This window comes from Leuresthes tenuis, unplaced genomic scaffold (genome assembly GCF_036924035.1).
Source record: "Leuresthes tenuis unplaced genomic scaffold, fLeuTen1.0.hap1 SCAF_12, whole genome shotgun sequence".
NCBI lineage: Eukaryota > Metazoa > Chordata > Actinopteri > Atheriniformes > Atherinopsidae > Leuresthes > Leuresthes tenuis.
The window spans coordinates 31,431,419-31,455,452 of record NW_027325366.1 but is presented as its reverse complement, the minus strand read 5'-3'; the positions used below and the strand labels follow the sequence as shown (position 1 = coordinate 31,455,452).

At 42.7% G+C, this 24,034-nt stretch overlaps 1 protein-coding gene across 1 annotated transcript; it reads left to right on the top strand.

The window, feature by feature from the left end:
* The first annotated feature begins 879 nt into the window (after positions 1–879).
* Positions 880–24,034, top strand: slc15a2 (solute carrier family 15 member 2). The gene is made up of 22 exons (XM_072397558.1): positions 880–1,427; positions 2,917–3,004; positions 7,237–7,378; positions 7,495–7,587; positions 7,832–7,931; positions 9,008–9,098; positions 9,181–9,258; positions 10,495–10,577; positions 10,690–10,773; positions 10,923–11,012; positions 12,569–12,613; positions 12,840–12,875; positions 16,385–16,473; positions 18,568–18,649; positions 18,883–19,008; positions 20,084–20,251; positions 21,221–21,267; positions 21,387–21,494; positions 21,645–21,744; positions 21,843–21,986; positions 22,921–23,025; positions 23,115–24,034. The coding sequence occupies exons 1-22, from the start codon at positions 1,419–1,421 to the stop codon at positions 23,322–23,324; spliced, it is 2,118 nt and encodes a 705-aa protein (XP_072253659.1). The 5' UTR covers positions 880–1,418; the 3' UTR covers positions 23,325–24,034.

Below are 24,034 nucleotides of genomic sequence, written 5' to 3'. Positions count from 1 at the left end.
GAGCTTTTAACTGTAATCCTGGCAGAGCTCTGAGGTCAACAAATCAACTTTAGCTGGAAGTGTTCAGGTTAAAATACAAGTCCTGGGGTGACCGAGCCTTTTCTGCTGCTGCCCCCAGGCTCTGGAATAACTTGGCTTGTACTGTGAAAATGATAATAAATATGGACAAGAACAATTAAAACCAACCTGAGTGACATGAAAGACGGACAAAGGGGAAACCTGCAAACTACTGAAGGGAGGTGATGAGTGAAGCAGCTGAGGGGGAAAGCACAGGTGAAGTGAGGGGAAACATGGCAAAAACTAATGACTAAACACAACTAAACTAACACACATCACATAGGAACTAATGACTAAACAGAAACCTGAAAACAAAACTATAATCATGACATAAAAGTCACGGTTATGAGGAACAGATACATTTTTATCTGCATCTTTTCAGAGATGATGGACAAGAAATTGCACAATAACTTTCTTTTATTGCTTTTGCTGTTATCGTTCCTCATCTCTCTGATATAACACAAATAAACAGTCTGTAAAACATTTAATTCATGCATTATATTCATTTTTTGTCCTAAAATATGACGGCAGAAGCGTAACTTTCTTTAAATTGAACGTTTTCCCTCGCTGTCCTGCAGCTTTAGCTGGAATATGTGGAGCTGCACCCAGCTGAAGATCAGAGTAGAAGGTTTAATCTTTTATTTTTGAATATTTGACTCACTTTAGAGAAGGGGTGAGACAGAAAACCAGTAAACAGGGTGTTAAAAAGTCATTGTGTAAGAGGGAAGTGAAAAAAACGTCATTTCTGTGCAGCGTTGCTCCTCAGATGCATCACAGGCTGAACAGATGACAAACTTCCGAAGAGAGGACAAAACTGCCCATTATGGGAGCTTTGGATAACTTAATGCAGCCGCTCTCTAACACGCACACACTCACGGGGAGTGCGCGTTGCTCAGTGTGAATAAAGAGAAAAGCGGTGATGCGCTAAGTCGTCCAACCGGGGATAAGACGCAGCGGATTGGCCGACACGTCCAGAACATTTTGATCCTCCATCCTCGGTCCGGTGTGCGCAACAACGACACTATTGTGCACGCAGAGCGGCTGCTGCTGATTGCTGATTGCCTCCTCGCTACTGACGGACCAAAGTGAGTTGAAAGCCAACTTTGTGGATCTAAACCAAACTGATGTGGATGACGCTGTGCTTGAACTAAAGTCCGCAGGCCTTTCTTTGTTCCCCGAGGTGACAAGTCCAAGTTTAGCGGTGGAACATTAACTTTAGTCGTTCTTTACGAGCATAAATGGTCGTGGTTTCACGTCCGTGTCCTCAGAGAGCGGAACAGAGGGGGACGGGCTTGGATATCAGTCAGGAGCTCCCGATGCTACAATAACGATCCAAAAAACGCACCAAGAAGTAAAGCAAGATGGCCAAGGTAACTGCGAGCGATGTGTTGTGAAGTGTGCGCTGACTCTAATGTCGTGTTTAGTTGTGTTTCTGGGTTTTTTAAATGCGTATTTGACGCACCGTCCAAAGTTGAAGCGGGTGCTGCTGGGACTGACTCTGGGGCACATGGATCCTATGCGTGTTTCACACGTTTACTGAGGATGTGGAGATGTGTTTTCGTTCTGTTGGTAAACTGCAAACGAGCTCGGAGACGCTGTTTGTCCGCTGACCTGCTCTCACTGAACCGTTAAGTGAAATTATTTGTGGGATGATGCAACAGGCACTCCCTCCTCTAAAGAAGAAATAACGCATGCAGACTTTAGATAGGAGGACAAAGCTGGTGCCACGCGTCCTTCCAGATATTTGGAGACGGGTCGTTCCAGCAAACCCCTTAAATGGTCATTTCACATCAGTAAAATACACGCAGAAGGTTTGAGTTATCCAGCCTGTGGGGTTCCACTTCTGTCTGCACTTTTCACTGATGTACGCACAGTTTCTTATTTAAAGATTAGTCCCCGTGACAAAAGCGGTGAGATGAGACCCACTACCAACATAAGATGCATTTAAAGGCGCTGATATCCCATGATCCCTCCTGGGAAATTGAGTTTCCACAGATTTACTTTCACCTCCTTTGAATTGGATTAGTATGGAATGGAGTGCATCCATATCCTGGGAAGTGATGTTTTTCTGATGCACTTTTGGGTGGAACTGTCCTTTAAAGCAGGCCTGGGTCTCTATTTCCTTTAAAGAGTGACATTAAACCAGGAAAATGTGTCTGAATCCGTGATGGAAAAACTAAAAATGGGTTCAGTCTGCTTTATGAATGTCAGATTCGAGGTAAAAGTCCATCGATCGAGCTGAAGTTCGACGAGTGTTTTAGTTTGAATCTGTTTTAAACTCAGATTAAAGGTACTGTCTGAAACCGCTGAAGGAATGCAGAGTTTATTTATATTATGTTGTGAAGGGATAGTGAGAAATGAGCAGACCAACATCCTTGTTTTGGTCCCAGATAATCGGCAGATCTTCACATCTGAGGAACTGGAGCTGCACATTTCTGACATTTGCAGCTTGATAAATGATCTCAACATTTAGTTTTCAAACAGCTTTTGTGGCTCCTGTGCATAACGTCACCTTTGATTAGACATTCCATGTAAATAGTTTGTTCTGCTTCTAAAGGATACTGAAACGGTTCTGTTCAAAAGGTCCAACAAACAAAACAAGTGTGATATAATTACAGTTAACTGAAACAATGAGTGCGAAATGTTGACTTTTTCCATCAGTTTCTAATCTGACCAGAAGCTTTAAATCTGTGAAACTTGTATTTCTGCATAATGATTAACTGGAGAAGCTCACATTCCTCCTATTTAATGGCAGAATGTTGTTCAATCCCCTGTTAGACAAGGAGGAAATATTGATTGGATCTCCTGTCATTAAGCTGTTGAATCTCACTCTGAAAACACACACTTTGCCTCTTTCAGAAACTATGTGGGACCAATTATCCGATCAGCATCTGCTTCATAGTGGTGAATGAGTTCTGCGAACGCTTCTCCTACTATGGCATGAAAGGTATGCAAAACAAATGTCTGGATAACATTTGGATGGATCTGGAGCGTGAAGGTAGTCGTGGCGTTTTCAGCTGGATTCACACGTGTTTTAACTGTGAAGCGAAAGCAGAGGGAATAGTGATGCCAGGGTGGTTAAAGTGGTGAAAAGACGTATGCTGGTCTGTTTGTGACATCACAAACAGACCCTGCAAAAGACCAACTTCCTGCTTCACAGTTCACATTGTGCTGCATTTAAGTTCAGTCAACTTGTGCTTTAGCTCCAATAAACTTTATCATTAATTTCCTGAGAAGCTGGCAGGTTTTCCTCTGTCATAAAAACGCATCTCCGTGGGAGCCCTGCACGTGCACAGCCACGCACGTGCACAGCCACACACATGAAGCACGTTGAAGAGGCCGCGAAGACTCTATCAAAAGCCCACAAAAATGTGGAGTGACTGTAAATCACAGCGAGGCTGGAAGCTGAGGTCCTGAGCTGCGGGTCTCAGCCTCCGGAAGGGAATGTGCTTAAAAAAAAGCCATCGAACCTCCGAGTTAATCACCACGTCCTATTAATGCTCGTAAACTTTTCTATTGTTGCTTTAATCCATTGATTATAGTCTATAAAAAGGTTAAATGGCCCATCGGTCATCTAATCTGGTTAATTAAAACAAAGAGAATCCTCACATCTGATGGGAATTACTTACAATTTCAGCACTGAATCGGCTTATCGTGAGTGAACCGCTCCTACGGTCCATCTGAGCTGAGTGTGGAAGTTAATTTATAACCGAAGCTTCACAAAAACGAAGGTTTATTGGAGGTCCACAGTCTGCTGTAAGCTTCTGCTTAGAAAGACGAGAAGATGTGGTCAGAAGCTCAGAAAAAAGCAAGAGAATCAGCTTTAGATGAAAGAAATTGATTTAATTTCCACTGCTGGAGCTGTGGTTTGAAAGGAATGACCTAATTTTCATCAAATATAGTTTCCCTTTGTGATAAATAACGTGTTTTCTCTTTTCATTTCAAATATCCAGGCTGATTTGTGCATGTTTCAAAAACTGACATCTTAACCCTTCTCACCCATTTAATGGAGCACATTTTTCCTGTTTAGGTATAAAGCACATTTTCAAATGCACTTTAAACATAAAGCGTTTATTAAAAGGACTGGAAGGAGGTTGCAATAACAGTTATTTAATCATACTGCGGCTGGTAAAAGGAATCCAGGCAAAACAAAAGAGAGGGGAGAAAAAAAGGCTTAAATTCAATAAAGCCTGACAAAAGAAACCCAAAGAATCCGCAGAACAATCCAAAACCACACAGGAATCAAACCCAGGAATGACCGGACAAACACTGGGAATAACAGGGAAAAGGCACAAGATAAACGGACCGATTCCTCTTATTTCTCAGCTATATTTATGACAGAAGGAGGGAGGAATCGAGCTAACGGGCACGAGAGACGCTCGCTTTAAACCGACGTCGGCTGAGGATCAGGTGCGATGCAGCTGCATCACAGGAAGGACAAACGGAGAAATGATGATGACAGGAGGGGAGAAACAAAGGCTCGATGTGACTGTTAATGGAAAACGAGTGGAAACAATCGCTTTGGGAGGAAACCAGACATGAACAGAATAAAAATAAATAAATCAGAAACTTAATGCAAAAAATCCTCCAAAACCGGGAGAGACTCAAAGTGTCAAAGTGATCAAAAGTAAAGCTCTTTGGGTTCGAGGCACAGATTGCAACCTGCTTTACCTTCAAATGTCTGATTTAGCACAAAGTGATGATCCATAATTCTGAATTAAGACTGAAACAAAAGATTCTCAGACAGCCTGCGCAGTAATTCAGACTTTTCTGAGGAGGACAGGTCTACAGGTCATGTTGTGGAGAAATGAGTCGTCGGACTCATCGTGGTCCGTCTCTTATGGGGAATTTATTGAACAGACCGTCATAGACACGTACATTTCAGCGTGCACGGACAGGGGCGTGCACAGACTTTTTGAAGGGTGGGGGCAGAAAGGAAAAAAAAAAAAAGGCACATATAGCACGTCCTCACCACTGTAGAGGGAACTTTAGGGCAGTTTAGCACACGTTTTGGCTCCCAAGAGGGCAGTTTAGCACGTTTTGGCTCCCAAGAAGGCAGATTAGCACGCGTTTTGGCTCCCGGGAGGGCAGATTAGCACGCGTTTTGGCTCCCGGGAGGGCAGATTAGCACGCGTTTTGGCTCCCGGGAGGGCAGATTAGCACACGTTTTGGCTCCCAAGAGGGCAGTTTAGCACGTTTTGGCTCCCAAGAGGGCAGTTTAGCACACGTTTTGGCTCCCAAGAAGGCAGTTTAGCACACGTTTTGGCTCCCGGGAGGGCAGTTTAGCACGTTTTGGCTCCCAAGAGGGCAGTTTAGCACGTTTTGGCTCCCAAGAGGGCAGTTTAGCACACGTTTTGGCTCCCAAGAAGGCAGTTTAGCACACGTTTTGGCTCCCGGGAGGGCAGATTAGCACACGTTTTGGCTCCCGGGAGGGCAGTTTAGCACACGTTTTGGCTCCCAAGAGGGCAGTTTAGCACGTTTTGGCTCCCAAGAGGGCAGTTTAGCACACGTTTTGGCTCCCGGGAGGGCAGATTAGCACACGTTTTGGCTCCCGGGAGGGCAGTTTAGCACACGTTTTGGCTCCCGGGAGGGCAGATTAGCACACGTTTTGGCTCCCGGGAGGGCAGTTTAGCACACGTTTTGGCTCCCAAGAGGGCAGTTTAGCACACGTTTTGGCTCCCAAGAGGGCAGTTTAGCACACGTTTTGGCTCCCAAGAGGGCAGTTTAGCACACGTTTTGGCTCCCGGGAGGGCAGATTAGCACACGTTTTGGCTCCCAAGAGGGCAGTTTAGCACACGTTTTGGCTCCCAAGAGGGCAGTTTAGCACACGTTTTGGCTCCCAAGAGGGCAGTTTAGCACACGTTTTGGCTCCCAAGAGGGCAGTTTAGCACACGTTTTGGCTCCCAAGAGGGCAGTTTAGCACACGTTTTGGCTCCCAGGAGGGCAGTTTAGCACGCGTTTTGGCTCCCAGGAGGGCAGTTTAGCACGCGTTTTGGCTCCCAAGAGGTCAGTTTAGCACGCGTTTTGACTCCCAAGGGAGAGCTTTAGCACGCGTTTTGACTCCCAAGGGAGAGCTTTAGCACGCGTTTTGACTCCCAAGGGAGAGCTTTAGCACGCGTTTTGGCTCCCAAGGGAGAGCTTTAGCACGCGTTTTGGCTCCCAAGGGAGAGCTTTAGCACGCGTTTTGGCTCCCAAGGGAGAGCTTTAGCACGCGTTTTGGCTCCCAAGGGAGAGCTTTAGCACGCGTTTTGGCTCCCAAGGGAGAGCTTTAGCACGCGTTTTGGCTCCCAAGGGAGAGCTTTAGCACGCGTTTTGGCTCCCAAGGGAGAGCTTTAGCACGCGTTTTGGCTCCCAAGGGAGAGCTTTAGCACGCGTTTTGGCTCCCAAGGGAGAGCTTTAGCACGCGTTTTGGCTCCCAAGAGGGCACTTTAGCACGCGTTTTGGCTCCCAAGAGGGCACTTTAGCACGCATTTTGGCTCCCAAGGGGGCACTTTAGCACGCATTTTGGCTCCCAAGAGGGCACTTTAGCACGCATTTTGGCTCCCAGGAGGGCACTTTAGCACACGTTTTTCAACAATTGGGCCACAAGCGGAAATTCCCAATGACCTGAGTTTGTGAGCTCCTCTTATACCTTTCGATATCATTCTGTGTATGTGACCCAAACCCAGTCTGTATTCGGCGCCTGCTGTCTGAGAATGCTGCTCATTATCTGGACAGCGTTCATTCTGACCTCGAGCTGAATGAACTGACCTTATTAGTGATTTAAAAGAAAATGAATCTAATGCTAAACCTTCTACATCAGGAGTGTTTATCATGATGCTGGGAACAGAACCTCTTTCCCAGAATAGTTCAACCAAAAAGCTGGAAGTTTGTACGGTTTAACATGCATAATAATAATCTAATAATCAAAAATGATCAATTGAAACATATCAATGGGGGGGAAATAGAATATATTGAATGCATTGCAAAAGGGAAAATATATATATGTAGCAAATGCAATGCTAAAACAAGGAAATCACAATAATGAATGATAATAAAATGAGAATTAAACTGAAGAACTTATATAGTGTGAGTTTTACACCCGAACCAACGATTTAAACGCTGTAGAAACTCATCATCTCCTACAAATAACAATCATCATTTAAACCTCTAACATTAACAGCTCGTGTTTGTTCACAGCGGTGCTGACGCTTTATTTCCTCAATTACCTGAAATGGGACAAGGACCTGTCCACCGCCATCTACCACGCCTTCAGCAGCCTCTGCTACTTCAGCCCCATCCTGGGCGCCATCATCGCCGACTCCTGGCTCGGAAAATTCAAGTGAGTGTCTGCCAGATGTGATTTATCCACTTTTCCGTGTGTGTCAGGCCTTCACAGACGAGCTTTGAGGTTTGGGAGGGTTTGAAGAGCTCGTAATGACCGTTTGCTCCCAACAGGACCATCATCTACCTGTCCGTCGTTTATGTGATCGGCCATGTGGTGAAGTCAGTGGGAGCCATTCCCTCTGTGGGGAACACAGATGTGCACATGTGAGTTACCTGGAGGTGATTCATGCACCCAATAATCTCATAATAACACAAGATGTGATTCAGAAGTCCAGGAGCAGGTTAAATTTAGACCATTATACTTAATCTATGTAGCTACAAATATCATGTAAATATTCACGAAAGAGGGCAGAGAACCAGGAAGAGTTTAGTGTTTGTTTCTCAGTGCTTTACTGCAGTTATTCCAGTGCTTTCTCTTTGGATTTGTGTGCATGTGCGTGCGCTGCAGAGCTCTATCCATGGTGGGCCTCATACTCATAGCTCTCGGCACCGGAGGCATCAAACCCTGCGTGGCAGCGTTTGGGGGGGATCAGTTCGACGAGGACCAGGTAAGCTTCTGCTCCTCCTCCTCCTCAGTGTGAAGACCTGAAAATATTCCAGCTCCGACCACTTTTACTATCCATGAACCGTGAAAACAGGAAGTCGGGTCGATACTATGAAAAGGAGAAGGGGTACTGGTAGAACCGGGTCAGTTTTTAGTCAGAAATTAACTTCTGGGGGCACAGAAGATCAAACTCAGAGGTTTTACTCATTTTACTCTGTTCTTTATGTGGAGAATTCATTTTAAAACAGGAAACCTCGGCTGAGTCAATGCAATGTTTGGATCCTCCAAACTGTTACTGGCATCGAACTAGCTACAGACTGCGGTCACGGTGCAGTTGAATTATGAAGCAGTAAAGGAGCGGAAGTTTTCCAGGGTTTGACGTTTATCATGCAGAACTGAATTCTGACAATATGTGAGATTATAGGGGAAGATCTTTGTGCTTTCGACTCATTATTCGGGCGAAATTTTGCCGCTTCCTTGTCAGAACTGAGGAAAAATGAAAATATTCTGCAAAAAACTGCATATTTATTGTAAACACTGAATAGTTAAATGAAAAAACTTTGGATAATTTTCACATTTATCAATCGAAAAAAAGGTTTTTACACAAAAATAAGAATAAATTCAACAAAACTTTGCTTTAAATCTTAAAACATGATGTCGACTTGGCAATTTTTGACAAAACCTTGAGCTTTACCAGACAAATTAAACCTCTAAAGAGCTGATAAAATCCCGGCTTTTCCACTGTTCTTATCACATCAGCACTGAATATTGAACGCTGTGTTAAGCCATTTCTTGACTGCCTCAGCTTTACAGTTTTAGCACCTCTTATCTTTTTTTTAACAACCTTGCAGGCAGCTGCTTTCAGGAAACCAGCGGTAATGCAGTGAATGTCCACTTCCTGCAGCATCAAACAACATTAAGCAGCTAAAAAGCCTTTTGTTTTTCTCTCGACTCGCCTGCTGGACACGGCAAATATTTGTCTCCACATTAGCAGTAACGTCCCGTTTGTGTGAAAACGTGTGAGAATATTTGTTATAAAGCCTCAAAACAACTCCTGGTTGTGTTATTGATCGCCTCCAGATTAGCGAGAGGCAGAAATTCTTCTCCATTTTCTACATGTCCATCAACGCCGGGAGCCTTCTGTCGACTTTGATCACGCCCATACTGAGAGGTGAGCGTTCGCACGCCAGATGTTCGGCCTCACAGCGCCGTGCGAGGTCCTCCGTGTGAGTGACGCTGCTTCTCTCCTGCAGGTGATGTGCAGTGTTTCGGTGGAGACTGCTACGCTCTGGCCTTCGGGGTTCCTGCCATTTTGATGATTGTGGCTTTAGGTGAGTTTTCACCATCCAGTCGCACGACTTGTGAGGCTAATAACCCAAATCTAGAGGTTGGGAGGATACTTTCCCTCAGCCGTGATGGTGAACAAGCTGTAGTGACGCCAAAGCTTACAGTAGACCTCATGCACTGGTGGAAAACTTTGTCCAGGAGTTCAGTTAAGAATCTCAACTACAACTGGATGGATACTTAGAAATGAATCAGAAACAAGGGAGCAGATGCCCACATTACCCACAATGCATTCAACAACTCGCCAATAGCTGTCAAATTCTTTGAGTTGACTCATGCTAGCATAAGCAGCCTTTAGCTGGTGGCTTCAAGAAGGTGTACCAGGAAAGAAATGTCCGTGATAAACTGCATAAAGCAGCTTGTGAAGGCCTTGATCGAGTGTACCATCAGATACTCAGTGCTGCGTTATTTAAGTTTGATGTCATTGAGCAGATAAAAGCAGTTATTTATCGGCCATCTTTGGGAACTTAAATCTTAATTTTACACGTTTGTTTCATGGTTTTCAACAAGGCTCAAAATGTGGAGCTTATAAAACACGTTGAAGGTGTCGAATACACTGCATCGCACAGCTGGATCACTGAGGGAAAACAGGCCGAGTTCCCCGAAAGCAACACTGACGTCTTCGCCTATTCCACCAGTGTGAAATATTACTTATCAATATTTAATATGGCAGGTGGAATGAATGAGTTCTTTACATGTTCAACTTGCAGATTAGCATCCTGACTGATGGCAAGGCGTCAAACTGAGTTAAGAACATGTGTTGCATCATTTATTTTTTCCTGATACGGTGGCAATAAATCAATAAGGGCAGAAAGTGTCGACCCTGTCGAGAGCTTCGGTTCGGGCTGCGTTCTGCATGCAGTGACTGTGTTTTCACAGGCTTGATCAAGGCCCATCCACATACATCCTGACAGTTCGTTTTCTCTGCCTGTGACTCGCTGTCGCCCCTCATTCTTATGGGATTCATGACTGGCTGGCTGCTCATTGTGAAAGCAAACTGTGATTTAATACCACAGAGGCCAGGGACATGTTGCAGTGAGGGTGAGACGAGGATGGCTTTTAGAGCTCAAAGCCTTTAACGTTTTTACAGCATGTTAGGATTTATTGCTCCGGAGCGTTTTATAGGCCCCGGTAAGAAGACACCCTGAAGAATGCTGTTTCCTCTCAAACTGCTTTGTGGAAACATCAAGTTAAGCTGTTTAACACAAACTTATCTTGCACAGTTGTGTTCATTGCTGGCAGCAGTATGTACAAGAGGGATCCTCCCCAGGGAAACATCCTGTTGAAAGTCTGCAACTGCATTGGTGTGAGTTACCCCCCCCCTCAAACACATCGACTCATCATTGTTGAAGGATTTTGTGCACATGGAGGCTTTCACTCCTCATTTTTCAGTGCTGTTATCTCCTTTTTGTTTGCAGTTTGCCATTAAAAACCGCTGGAATAGATCAAAGAACGACCATCAGAGGGAACACTGGCTGGACTGGGCTGAGGAGAAATACTCGGTAACAACCCAGAGCTCCAACTAATAGCTTTTCCATGAGGACATTTGGATCTCTTACGAGTCTTCTCTGAGACTGAGGCTGGAGGAGGCTTGTTTGCATCTATTTTTTTCAGCATAATGCATCTAGTTTGTGTGTTTTTGCTTCAACAGAAGCGCCTGATTCAGGAGATAAAGATGGTTCTGCGGGTCCTGGTGCTCTACATCCCCCTGCCAATGTTCTGGGCTCTATTTGATCAGCAGGTACAGAAACTTATGTGCCAACTCCATCATTTGTAAGCCACATGCTAAAGTTAAAGCATGTGTTCTGAGAGGGTGACCCAGGAGCTATAACATCCAGTGAGGCCGGCACTTACGGCACAAAATGCAAGAGCTGATGTTTTATTTTTTAATCGTTAGAAGTGGTAACGGAGGGTAAAACACCTGTTAATGAGCTCAAAAAAGACGGTTATCAACAAGCAGGTAAAAGCTATTTTAGTGGACAACTCGGTACTTTGTTTAGTAGACAGAGAGTCCCTGTCTCATAGATCCTTTCCCATACTATAACTGAGCCATCAGGCCCAGATCAGGCCCAGATCAGGCCCAGATCAGGCCCAGATCAGGCCCAGATCAGGCCCAGATCAGGCCCAGATCAGGCCCAGATCAGGCCCAGATCAGGCCCAGATCAGGCCCACATCAGGCCCACATCAGGCCCACATCAGGCCCAGATGTGCCCGATATCTGGGATTACAAAGGTTGTGAGTCAAGTTGCAGTCAGTTGTCACAACTCTTGTGAAAAGTGCAACGCGGGAAAGCTTCATCCTACATTTTAGATGGAAATCTATGAAGTTGCTGCAGTCTGAGGGGAATTGGGAAGAAAAGTGGCAACGCCAATGCCTTGAAAAAGGAAAATTTCCATAATTAGCTCACAGTGTACGTCACACAGCTTCTCCCCAGTTCCTCACCAGTGCACACATGGTAGTTCAAACATATTTGAACAGCACATGCTGTGCTTTCGAAGGCCCACAGTCCATCAATCTGGATTTTAAAGCCAATCAAGTGGACCAAACCACACAGAAGGTTCGTCACTGAACATCTTTGTGTTGGTTGTTCTGTGGTTGCATTTCCTCTTTCTTCTTTGTGTTATCGAAGCGTTGAAGTTAGAAAAGTCATCAGTTCTCAGATACCTCAGCAGCTTTTAATGAATATGGTACAGATTATGTTCCTCAAGGATGAGTCTAAAGTCACAATCATTTAGTTTTAGATGTTTTATCACCTTCTTCCTGCCTCAGTGGAAAATAAGGAAAGCAGCAACAGACATCAAAAATATTTTGGCACAGAACACGATTCTGTGAATGTTTACACATATAATCCAGTTGTCAAGAATGTTATTGGAAAAGGATTTTACTGAGAATGAAAATGACACGTTTAGTGTCATCCTGCAGAACTCCTAACATGACCGACTCTCTGCCAGCACACGGTTAAGATTTATAGCTCTTACAAAGTCCTCTAACTATCTGTTATCTTCTCCTCTGGCCATCGCACATCACAGCTTTCTGTTTATAGAAATTCAACATTCCTGTGTTTCATCCGCCGTGAGCTCATTCATTTAAATCTGCACCATTTTTTTTAAAGAAAAAATGCCAGAAAAAGAAAACAAATCCTAGAAAAGCAGGTCAAAAGTTTTCCCAGTTCATTGGGATTATCCTCGCAGGGAAAAATCATCTGTTGTTTGAGGTTTTTAGGATAATTTTCCCAACATAACAGTGGATCTGTGCCTGAAAGTAGCGTCACAGTAACGGTATGTTTTTATATTGCAGGGTTCCCGGTGGACACTCCAAGCAACAAGGATGAACATGGCTTTTGTAAGATTATCCTCCCTTTTTATAACATAATGATGTCTGAGGACAACATATTGTCGATAACAGCTGTTGGACTTAGATTTAAACCCGATTGCACAAACTGTCCCGTAAAACAAATCCCAGGTTTGTGAGGGTGTTGCTGCAATTTGTCCTCTTATTCCAGTAAATTGCAGTTTATGACTTCTTTAAATAGTGAAGTTTGCGTGACTTTGTCCTGTTTTTATTACAGGGAGAATCCTTCATCGTGAAGCCTGACCAAATGCAGGTATGTGCAGCTCACTCTGCTGTTGGCTGGTAATAATTAAGTAATAATTCACAGGGTGTTGACAAGTGTTCTGATGCTTCAAAATTGACTTGAGTTTAACAGATGTTTTGTATCTTTCACTCTTATTGAATGAAACTCACTGCATCACGTTTTTAGGTATCATCATGAGTTGTAGAAGCACAAATCTACATTTTCACCTATTTTAATTCAGCTTTTAGCCTTTCTGGGCTCAGTTACAAAAGGAAGCAAAAAGAGGAGGCGATGCATTTGTGTGAGGTCGGTTTCACCACTTCGGATCAACTTCAGTTCGGACAGTGAGTGCAGACCTTAAGAAGGTTAATAACCCTGGAAATAAATCAACAGAACATGGATTGAAGCTCAAGAATGGACATCTATTGCTAAGTTTCAGCTTTGCTGATGTAGGAAATCATTTTCTGGCTCTAAAAGGTGGAGAGAAATTGAGTGGAAAAATGTTTAATCCATTTCTTTATTACACCTCATTTAAAAAGCAAACAACCGGGTTTATAGCAGTGGTGTTAAGGACTTTGAGGGCGGGTGAGCGCCAAGGACTCACTCAAGAACCCTCGATTATTGCTCCTAGGATGGAAACCCAGGAGCTTCGTCTTTTTACGTATTACTTAATGTTTGGGACACATTTTTGTTCGAGTTCCCCTTCTAAATAAAACAATTCATACCTGATTAAGGTGCACATTCCAGACTTTCATTTAAAGTCATTTTCCTACATTTCAGCTTGAAAATGACACTTTTTACACACAGTCCCCCTCATTTCAGGGCTCCATGCTCTCCAAGGCTCTACTGCAGCTCGTACCTTTAAGTTTCTTCTTCATCATATAGAATTTATCGTCTGGTCTCGTCTGTCCTGAACACCTTTTTCCAGAACTCTGCAGATCCTTTAAGGATTTTCTGGCAAACCGCAATGTGTCCATCCTGTTTTTGTGGCTAACTAGTGGTTAGCATGTAGCAGTGTAGCCTCTGGGGATAGTAGTCTTTGATAAAGACACACCTACCCCCTGAAGACTGGTTCTGGTCTGTTGGACGGGCCTTTGAGGGTTTTTCCTTACTATAGTGAGGATTCTTCTTGGCCTACCAGATAATTCCTTCTCCTTTATGATCTTCCAGGCAGCTGATTTTGGTAATCTAAGGTTTGACCCATGTCCCTGATGAGTTTTATTGTTTTTCAGTCTCAAAATGGCGTCCTTGTCTTTCATTGGCACAGCTTCTTCTCCTTATGAAACCTAGCAACAAACCTAGGCATCTTATCCCTGCACTGATGAAGCAGCGAAAACACACCATCACAAACACCTAGGAATCCAGCTGTCATCACGGTGCTCTGAAATGAGGGCGACTGCGTGTGAAAAGTGCTGTGGAACTGAAATATATGAAAATTACTTAACCATGTGTTTGATTTAGAGTTTTACACAGATGAGCAGAGGGGGAACTGAAATAAGAATGGATTTGTCGCAAACATTATGGAGGGCTCTGTGTATTAAAAGGACTATCTATCAGAAGATAATGATTTTTTTTTTTAAAAATGAAAATTTTTCCTCGAACAGTGCCTGTAACATTGATGGTTTTAACTTAAATACCCATTGGTAACGTAGAAATACGTGGCGTAAATACTTTTTTCCCAACAGTGCCTGTAACATTGATGGTTTTAACTTAAATACCCATTGGTAACGTAGAAATACGTGACGTAAATGCTTTTTTTTCCGAACAGTGCCTGTAACATTGATGGTTTTAACTTAAATAGCTATCTGTAACGAACAAATACGTGATGTAAATACTTTTTTTCCAAACAGTGCCTGTAACATTGATGGTTTTAACTTAAATACCCATTGGTAACGTAGAAATACGTAGCGTAAATACTTTTTTTCCGAACAGTGCCTGTAACATTGATGGTTTTAACTTAAATAGCTATCGGTAACTAACAAATACGTGGCGTAAATGCTTTTTTCCCGAACAGTGCCTGTAACATTGATGGTTTTAACTTAAATACCCATTGATAACGTAGAAATACGTGGCGTAAATACTTTTTTCCCAACAGTGCCTGTAACATTGATGGTTTTAACTTAAATACCCATTGGTAACGTAGAAATACGTGGCGTAAATACTTTTTTCCCAACAGTGCCTGTAACATTGATGGTTTTAACTTAAATACCCATTGGTAACGTAGAAATACGTGGCGTAAATACTTTTTTCCCAACAGTGCCTGTAACATTGATGGTTTTAACTTAAATACCCATTGGTAACGTAGAAATACGTGACGTAAATGCTTTTTTTTCCGAACAGTGCCTGTAACATTGATGGTTTTAACTTAAATACCCATTGGTAACGTAGAAATACGTGGCGTAAATACTTTTTTCCCAACAGTGCCTGTAACATTGATGGTTTTAACTTAAATACCCATTGATAACGTAGAAATACGTGGCGTAAATACTTTTTTTCCGAACAGTGCCTGTAACATTGATGGTTTTAACTTATATAGCTATCGGCAACGAACAAATACGTGACATAAATACTTTTTCCCCAAACAGTGCCTGTAACACGGCTGGTTTAAAAAAGAAAAAAAAGACTGTAGCCTACCAGTAAAAGTCATTGATCACCTGTAATTTAAAAGCTGCATCATTTCTTCATTTGTTTTCCATGCTGAGGGTGAGAACAAATGACCGATTTACAATAATTTAGTAGCATAAGTGTATTTTTGATTTATCGTACAATTTCATTGGACCACTGTAACTATTCATTAATTTTATTGGTCTGTTACGAGACAAAATGTTTTTGGCGGCATGAAATAAAAAAAAGAAAGAAGACATATATTAGCAGCACCATATTATAAGCCACGGTGCTCGAAGCCTGGGAAAAAGTAGCGGCTTACAGTCCTGAATTTACGGTAATTGTTTTCCTAGGAGCAAATAAAACGTATGGACTGCCATATGATGGCCTTCTGTTTGCCGTGCACGTAAACAGGATGAATGTGAAACTTTAAACCGGTGGTGTCACACTGTCTATTTGACAGTCCAGTAATGAGAAACGTTAATGATTGACTCGTCTGTAAATGTGGAGGTCGGTGTTTTATTAAAACTGGAAGCCTATAAAAGATTCGACCCCGAACACACAGTTAAAGTCTAATTATTTTCCCCCGTCGTCACGCTTTGACTTTAAATCTGTGTTCAAGTGCGCGATAAATGCACCGCCATTCAAATGCATCCACAGAAAACTTTCCAGTGTTTTTGTCCTCCACTGAGGATGCATCGGTCCACGTCACGCAACCCGGTGAAGAAGACTGACGTTTAGCAGGGTTAAGTGATGCTGTTATTCCCATGTCAGCGCTTTTATGGCTGCTTATCACTGCCATCATGTCATCGCTTTATGATTGATGTAAAATAAGAATCAATTCTTTTTCTCTAAGCTTTATGGTTTTACGAGTTTCACTGAGCTTTTATTGAGTCATTTAAAGGCCAGTTTTTCCCCCTCCTTGCCTTGTCTAGATGCTGAATCCTCTGATGATTCTTCTCTTTGTGCCCATCTTTGACCTCATTATATATCCACTTGCTGGCCTTTGCAGAATCAAACTCACGTGAGTAAAAGCCTGTTGTTTTGCAAACTCCCACCTTTATGGCAGCTTTGGGGTTTTAGGGGCTTGTTAAGTAGAAAAATGAGTCACACGACCTGGCATTTATATTCCAGGGTTCCTTGAACGCTTACACAAACATCCAGTGAGTTTTAAATATTTTAAATATTAAAAATAAATTTTTTTTTACAGTGATTGCATGATAAATGTTCATTTGACTTCCTTGTTATAGAGAACTAAATCTATATTTTGACATAAATGTGGTGTGAGCTGATATCGGACTCAATAAACGGTTTATTTCCATTCAATTAGACACACACTGCACTTACTGTGTGTTCTTTAGTTAATATTTCACTTGGCTATAAAATGGTTTGATATTTTCAATTGAATTTTAAATGTCTTCAAAGATCAAGTCCAATTCAAGCCAGTTACAATCCATCGTAATCAAATCTAATGAATTATATTCCAAATTAGTCCAACTCGTACAAAGCCAATTCAATGAAAATAGCCTAGCTTTGATTCTCTGCCCTGAGCTGCACGAGGCGACTGTGGAGAGAAAAAAAGTCCATTTTAACAGCCAGAAACCTCCATCAGAACCAGAACCAGGAAGGGTCCATCTGCCTGGACCAGCTGGGGGCTGAGAGGACAGGAAAGAGGGGACAACAAACACCGTAACACCAGCCCAGAGATACCTGCTGAGAGAGTTAATGACAACAATGATGTCATGTGTACATGGAGAGGTGCATCATGGGAGCTCCTCCAGCAGGCTGGGCCTATAGCAGCAGAACTATGGGATGTTTCAGGCTCACCTGAGCCATCCTTAACTATAAGCTTTATCAGAAAGGAAAGTTTCAGTCTGATCTTAAAGGTAGAGAGGGTGTCTGCTTCCTGAAGCCAAACTGGCTCCACAGAGAGGGGCCTGATGACTTTAACCTTGACTAAAGTTTTCTTTGCATAACTTTCATCGCCCTTTATCTTTTATCATGTGGACTTATTTTGATGGACAGAACTATAAGGAAAGGCTTTAGAAGTTTATAAGATGATGTGCAGACACCAGAAGTTTCTCAGGTTTTAAACGACGGGCTGTTTCTGTCTGCTTCATTGAAAAGGTTTCAAGGAATAACCGAAAAAAGATGTGATGGTAGACTAAAAACCTACTGAAACCCAGTTGAAGCAGTAGAGAACGAGTGTGTCAGACTCGGCACATCTGTAGAGGATGTGCAAGCAAAAGCCCTCGCTGGCTCTTTGGGACAAAACGGGGGATTAAAGAACATGAAGGGAATCCTGATGAATGCAGGGAGGACACTCTTATGCAAGATCAAAGTACATTTGTTTGGCTTGAATGGGCTCCAGCTGGTGAAGACTGCCCCAGTGAATAAAAAGTCCTGAATCTGAAGGTCAGAGGCGGAGCTTAGAGAGTGAGAAGCAGAACATTTCCTCCCTGAGTGTGTCATCAGAGACATAGAAGTACATAGAAGGTTAGTTATGGTTCCTCGAAGGTTAGTTAACATTTAGAGAACGTTTGCATTGGATCAGTCAGCAGCAGAACGGGTTTTGTTCTGTTGGCTCATCACCGACAGCAGAATGAGCGCTCAGAGGAGACTCCGGTTTAGACATCCTAACTAACATTAATCACTATGTAAAGTGTAGGAAATGCTAATGACACCAAAGTAGAAGGTTCTTGTTTAAAGGCTGCCCAAAGGTTCCCACGTTATGCACCTTCGGAGAACGTTTGGGGAACCAAAACGGGACTAAAAACGAATGTTGACATCAGAAAACTCTCCTGGTGAATCATGCTTGGGGAGCTAACGTGCTCCACCGTTAGCGGGCCCATGTGCTTTTATATAGTTTTCAGCTTTTCATTTGGCCTCGTTAAATCTAGGCTAAAAACATATTTATTTCAGATGGCTTTTAATACCCAGTAGCATGGTGACTCTTTTTTATCTTATTCAATTTTGCTGTATTTTATTGTTTTGTACTTATTCTTTTCTTTATTTATTATCTGTTGTAAACCACTTTTGTACCGAAATGGATTGTTGTAAAGGGCTGTATAAATAAATCACATTTATATGTGGACTCACTCTGTCTCTCTGCCTTCAGGCCTTTAAAGAAAATGGCCACAGGGATGATTTTTGCAGCACTCGCCTTCGGAGCAGCCACGCTGGTGGAGGTGAACGTTGTGGTACGTACGGCAGCCTTTTATCCCCACTGTTGGACGTATAGCCCTCACGCTTCCAGTCCTGGTTAGCATGAAATGTTGGGCTTATTGGTTTTGGTGGTGCCTGCAAATCTTAAACACAATGGAAACTTTGGCTGAATCCGCTCCATTAGGAATGTTATTCCTTGATAAATATGATCTATGGCATTTATACCTCAGTGCGGTGCTGCATGTTTGGTGCTGGTCTTCTTTTACAGAAAACGGTGGTGGATCCTGCACCTGCAGGGAGCTCCCTGCTTCAGATTGTTAATCTGGCAGGCAGCGACGTCAGTGTGAAGGTCCCCGACAGCGACCTCTTCTCAGGTCCGATCCCATCCTTTCAGGTACAGCGTCTTCTCATCATGGCCATGCGTGTAAATAGCTTTGTGCGTGTTATTCAAACACATTTTAAGCTTTTAGTGTGTCATTTTACGCCGTTCACAGTATGTTGGACTCCTCCTATCGCACCACATATCTGTGAAAGTACTGTGAAATGGTTCGTTAGGGGAAAAAGTACAAGACGGGACGTCATTTCCTTGAAATATGTTGGATAAAATGACATGCAATAGTACAATAAAGTGTTGTAATAACACGCCAAATGACTTTGAGTGCAATAACTACACGTTTTCATAAAACCAGGCTGTCGGGTAACCAGAAACAAAGACGGGAAAACAGGGTTTTACAACTATTTTACTGTCAGTGAGAGCCTGCAGAGAATTTTCAGTGATTCTCAGAGATCAGACCATCTGAGTGTTTACAGAATCTGTCCCATTAATGTTATTTTAGCAGTGGGCTCCAGCCAAGAAAGCAGCATCTTTAGCTATCTTCAACCTTTGTTTAAAAGGTGGATATTTACATACTATCAGAGGGGTTTTAGTTTGGCACAGGGAGGATTTCACTAAATGTGCTTCTATTTGAATCTAAAGCAGCTCTCCCATTGGACGAGAGCAGGCTCGTCTCAGTTTTGATTGGATAATGAATGTGATGACGTTTAGTTCCGACAAATGCTGAGAAATGTGGAAATTGTTTAGTTTGAATGTTTCTTATTGTCTGAGTTGGTGACTCGTGAGCTGAGGAAAGTGAGGGAGAAATATTTTGATTTAATCTTACGTATTTGTCAGTTAATTCTCCAGAAGTCAGACCTGATTGGCCAGTTTGAATTAAGAAGGTGGTGCCCCGTGCACTGTTAAACAGAAGGTTTGGGGTCCTTTTCTGAGAAAGTACAGCTCTGTGTTGGGAAGTTTGATTAATTAAACACACATTTTGGATTAATGCATCTTCAAAAGCTGATATTAGATCAAGAGATTGTAAATGTTTAGCTGCATTTTATCCTCATTTGATCGGTTTTGTACGAGTGTCTGATTTCCTGTGCGCCTTTTGGAAGAAACCTGAACGTTAACTCCTGTTTTTCTGTTTCAGGACCCTCCCAAATATGAGATGCTTCCACTTGAGGCTGCCAGCAAGCAGCTGGATATTAAAGTCACCTATTCTGGGACAGAGCATCCCTGCATCCAGATGTTTGAAGAACAGAAGGCCTACAGTCTCATCGTGTACAATGACTCCAGTACCAGAATCCAATGCAAATTAGTGAGTGCTTCTGGAGTTAAAGTATTATTTAAGAGGAGATTCGACTCCAACTCAATGCTAATATCATCAGTCAGTTAATGTGCTGATATTCAATAGGATGAATATTGCGTGTTAATCAGAAACTATCCAAGTGAGTTTTAATCCGGAGCAAAAAAAACTGAAATATATCTCATATCTATACTATAAAGACTGTTTTTAATTAACTGAAATCAAACCCTGTCAGTAAAGGCACAAGAAAGGCTTTTTTAAATGTAATTGTGACTTTAATCAGGCTGTATTTTCTACATTTCTGCGTTATATGAGGCTGATATGAAACCGTAGCGTATGGAGGGTCGTATTCCATTAAGAACAATTCATACGTTTTACATCGAATAAGTTTGAATTGTTTAGTTTTTTTTGTCATGGAACCACAATTGTTGAGTTCATAAGGTTGAATCATTACATCACAGATGCCCCCCCGATACTCTGAGAAATCATCATCATCCAAATCTAATAGTTTTCTTTCATTTCTTTGACTTAAATGCAGAAAACAGTCACTGGTTTAACAAAGTGAGGTTGCTGCAACCTCAAAGGAAAGAGATGCCTTTTGAGGCACAAAAAAGGTGTTTTTAGTAATTTATTCCCTGCCTTTTACACGTTTTACTCCCTCACACCAAACGCACCCAGCGAGGAGAAGATGCAGTTAGCGGACAGAAACACGACGCTAACTGAAGCTGTTAAAGAGCCGAGGAGAGAAAAGACGACAAAACAAACGGACTGAATGACTTCTACAGCTGGAGGGGTTTTAAATAAAGTGTCTATGGTTTAATCAGGCCAAAATAGTTTCCTTCCTGTTGACAGAAGAAGGAATATTAAACAGCGAGAGCTAATGTTCTTCCATTCTTTAGTCCATTTATTGGACAGAAACTTATAATAAAAAATGGTTTTATTGGCAGAAATGACTTGAAATTGTTTCTTCTTTTTCCAAAGGTGGAGGACTACATAACGAAAAACGAAGATGGGAATCCCAACGTGCGGTAAAACGTCTTTAATCTTCGACATTATCACAGCTTTTCCCCAGGAAGACGTGTTCCTCGCTGGCTTTAACTGGCTTTAACTCGCCCAGCTTGAAGTTCTCCTGGTTTGTACTTCACAGGTTCTTGAACACTCGGCCGGAAGCCATAAACCTCACGGTCGGAGGCGTGGGTTTCTTCGTGCCTCCTGCTTACAGCGTGTCTCCCAACAAGAGCGTGGACCGGGGAGAGTGAGTAGGCCTGGGGCGGGTGGGGTTTAAACCTCAGCAAACGGAGCTTAAATTACAGTGTTTTTCAATCAGTAAAATGACAGAAACAGAAACCAGAAGCTAAGTTAACTGACTTCACGTGGCTTCTTCAGTAACTGTTCATTTCTTTAGTTATCCAGCGGTCAGCTGCAGCTTACCGTCCGATAAGTGCTCGGATTTAACCCTGGGCCTGCTGGACTTTGGAGCTTCCTACACTTTCATTCTCACGGAGGTCTGAATGCTTTCTGTTCTGTGGCGTTTTGTTTCACTCGGAGCAGATCGTTCCAGTTGTACACTGTGATGGAGCCTCTCTGTGTGCTTTTGCTTTAGGTTTCGGGTCAAATTGTGGCACAAAAGACGGAGGACGTGAAAGCCAACAACGTGCACATAGCGTGGCAGCTGCCCCAATACGTCCTCATCACTGCTGGAGAGGTCATGTTCTCCATCACAGGCCTGGAGTTCTCCTACTCGCAGGTTTGCCACCGTGCACGATGACTCCATGCTCCTGTACCTGCGCTGCCAGCTAAAGACTCACTTTGTAACGCTTGGATTCAGTTTTATTACCACATCAGTCCAGGCTGAAAGCAGCTTTCCTTGCTGTGGGAGAGACCAGGTGCCTGAGAGCGAGGCGTTTATCCTGGATTTGAAAAGTTTAGCTACTTTTAACCAGCGAAACAAAGAATTGTGAGAAACCTATAAATGTGTGGGACTTGTAGAAAAGGAGAGATTTTCCTCCAGGGTGTCCTGATCAACGCAGCAACACAAGCGGACTGCAAACCGTCCTTAAACCTGAGAAATACTCAGTCATGTGGTGCATTTAACATATTCAGTGAAAGATCTGTTTCCCTCAGGGCAGATCGTAAAAAGACCTTTAAAGCTAATCATTTTCTTAAGCTAATGGTACTTTCCAACCTTTTCCTTCTCGGGAGCATAAGATAGAGCAGTTTTTCCCGGCTGTGTGAGCCCTGGGGACATTTATTGTAATTACAGCGATGGGCCTTAAGGGCCAGAATTATTCTGTGCTACATTTTACACGCCAGATTTTTTTATATCTTCCAAGATAAATACAAATGAACCAATTTTTGCTGAATCTTTAAAGTTATTGAAGAAAAACAACAAAGGCTTTAAATAATAAAAAAAAGAAAGAAAAAAAGGGACCTAAAATATGCACTTTTTCAAGAATTGAAATATGTTCCTTAAAGACAATAAAAATACTTCTTTTTTAGGGTTGATCTTACTTTTTTAGGGTAAGATCAACCAGTCGATGTTGATCTGACTGCATTAAAGGGTGTGATGGAGTCTCTAAACGTGATTCCACCGCTTCACTCTCCTGGAAAGGAAACAGGAAGAAACACTTTCCTTCTCTTTTAGGAAACCTGACAGTAAACTGAACCTCTCTTCCGTTCAGGCTCCATCCAACATGAAGTCAGTCCTGCAGGCCGGCTGGCTGCTCACGGTTGCCTTCGGAAACGTGATCGTGCTGATTGTGGCGGAGGGGGCGGGACTGGAACAGGTGCGACATTATGAGGCGTTTAGTCTCCTGCGTTTTCTTTAAGTGAGGTGAATCCGCTCCTCTGATACTAACCTGTAACCCGTCCTCAGTGGATCGAGTTCCTGCTGTTTGCCTGCCTGCTGCTGGGCGTCTGCTTCATCTTCTCCTTCATGGCCTACGCCTACACCTACGTTGACCCCGAACAGCTGGACAAGCTTTACCTGGAGGACTCGGGGAGGGAGGAGGAGGAGGACGGCGACAGCACTAAGAAGAAAAACGACATACAGCTGAACAAAACCAGGAAGAGCACCAAACTGTAGTCCATCACACTGCAAGCTGTCTGTTTCTGCTTAATTAAGCACAAAGATGTGATTGTTCGACGTATCTCGTGGTTTGAAGTGCAGTATTTGTGACATCTTAACAATATGTTCTGTGGACGTTTCTTGACATTTCAAAGTATAAGTGTGCAGAAGCCATGGAAACCGTTTTGTGGATGACACCGAACAGAAGAAAAAGTGTTGAACGTATCAAATCTGTAGCTTCCCTCTTGATGATCAAGTGTTATTATGGATTATAATCTGTACATATTTGTTGCATATTACTGTTTTCTGTGGCCACATTATCGTTTATCTGAGAAATGATTCAGTTGTGCTTTCAGAAAATGATGTAAGATGGTGTGTTAAATGCTAATAAAGTAACAAAGACCAGGAAACGTCTGCTGTGAGGAACCGAGTCTCTGAAGCAAAGCTAAAGTCGCTGGAAACTGAACTGATGTCAGTTATTAACTGTTAAAGTAGGAAAATCACAGGTGTTTCAAATCAAATCCAATTGTGTTTTATGAGGTTTACTGGGAAAAGAGAACAGCATTTAGATCTCATCAATAACGTCAAAATCAATACGTGTGCTGTGGGAAAGCCCACCGAGGAGCTTTTATGGACTTAAAAACAGGCGAAACTCGATTACAGCTCTGGTCCACGGTGCGTTTTACGTTTAATTTGTGGTTTTCATTCAGGGAAAAGTGTGAATTATG

Bases quoted from the DNA above. Each gene is read 5' to 3' on its own strand.
- slc15a2 (XM_072397558.1), top strand. The intron at 3,005-7,236 runs GTATGCAAAACA...GTTTGTTCACAG, and splicing joins CTCCTACTATGGCATGAAAG to CGGTGCTGACGCTTTATTTC. The intron at 7,379-7,494 runs GTGAGTGTCTGC...TGCTCCCAACAG, and splicing joins TCCTGGCTCGGAAAATTCAA to GACCATCATCTACCTGTCCG.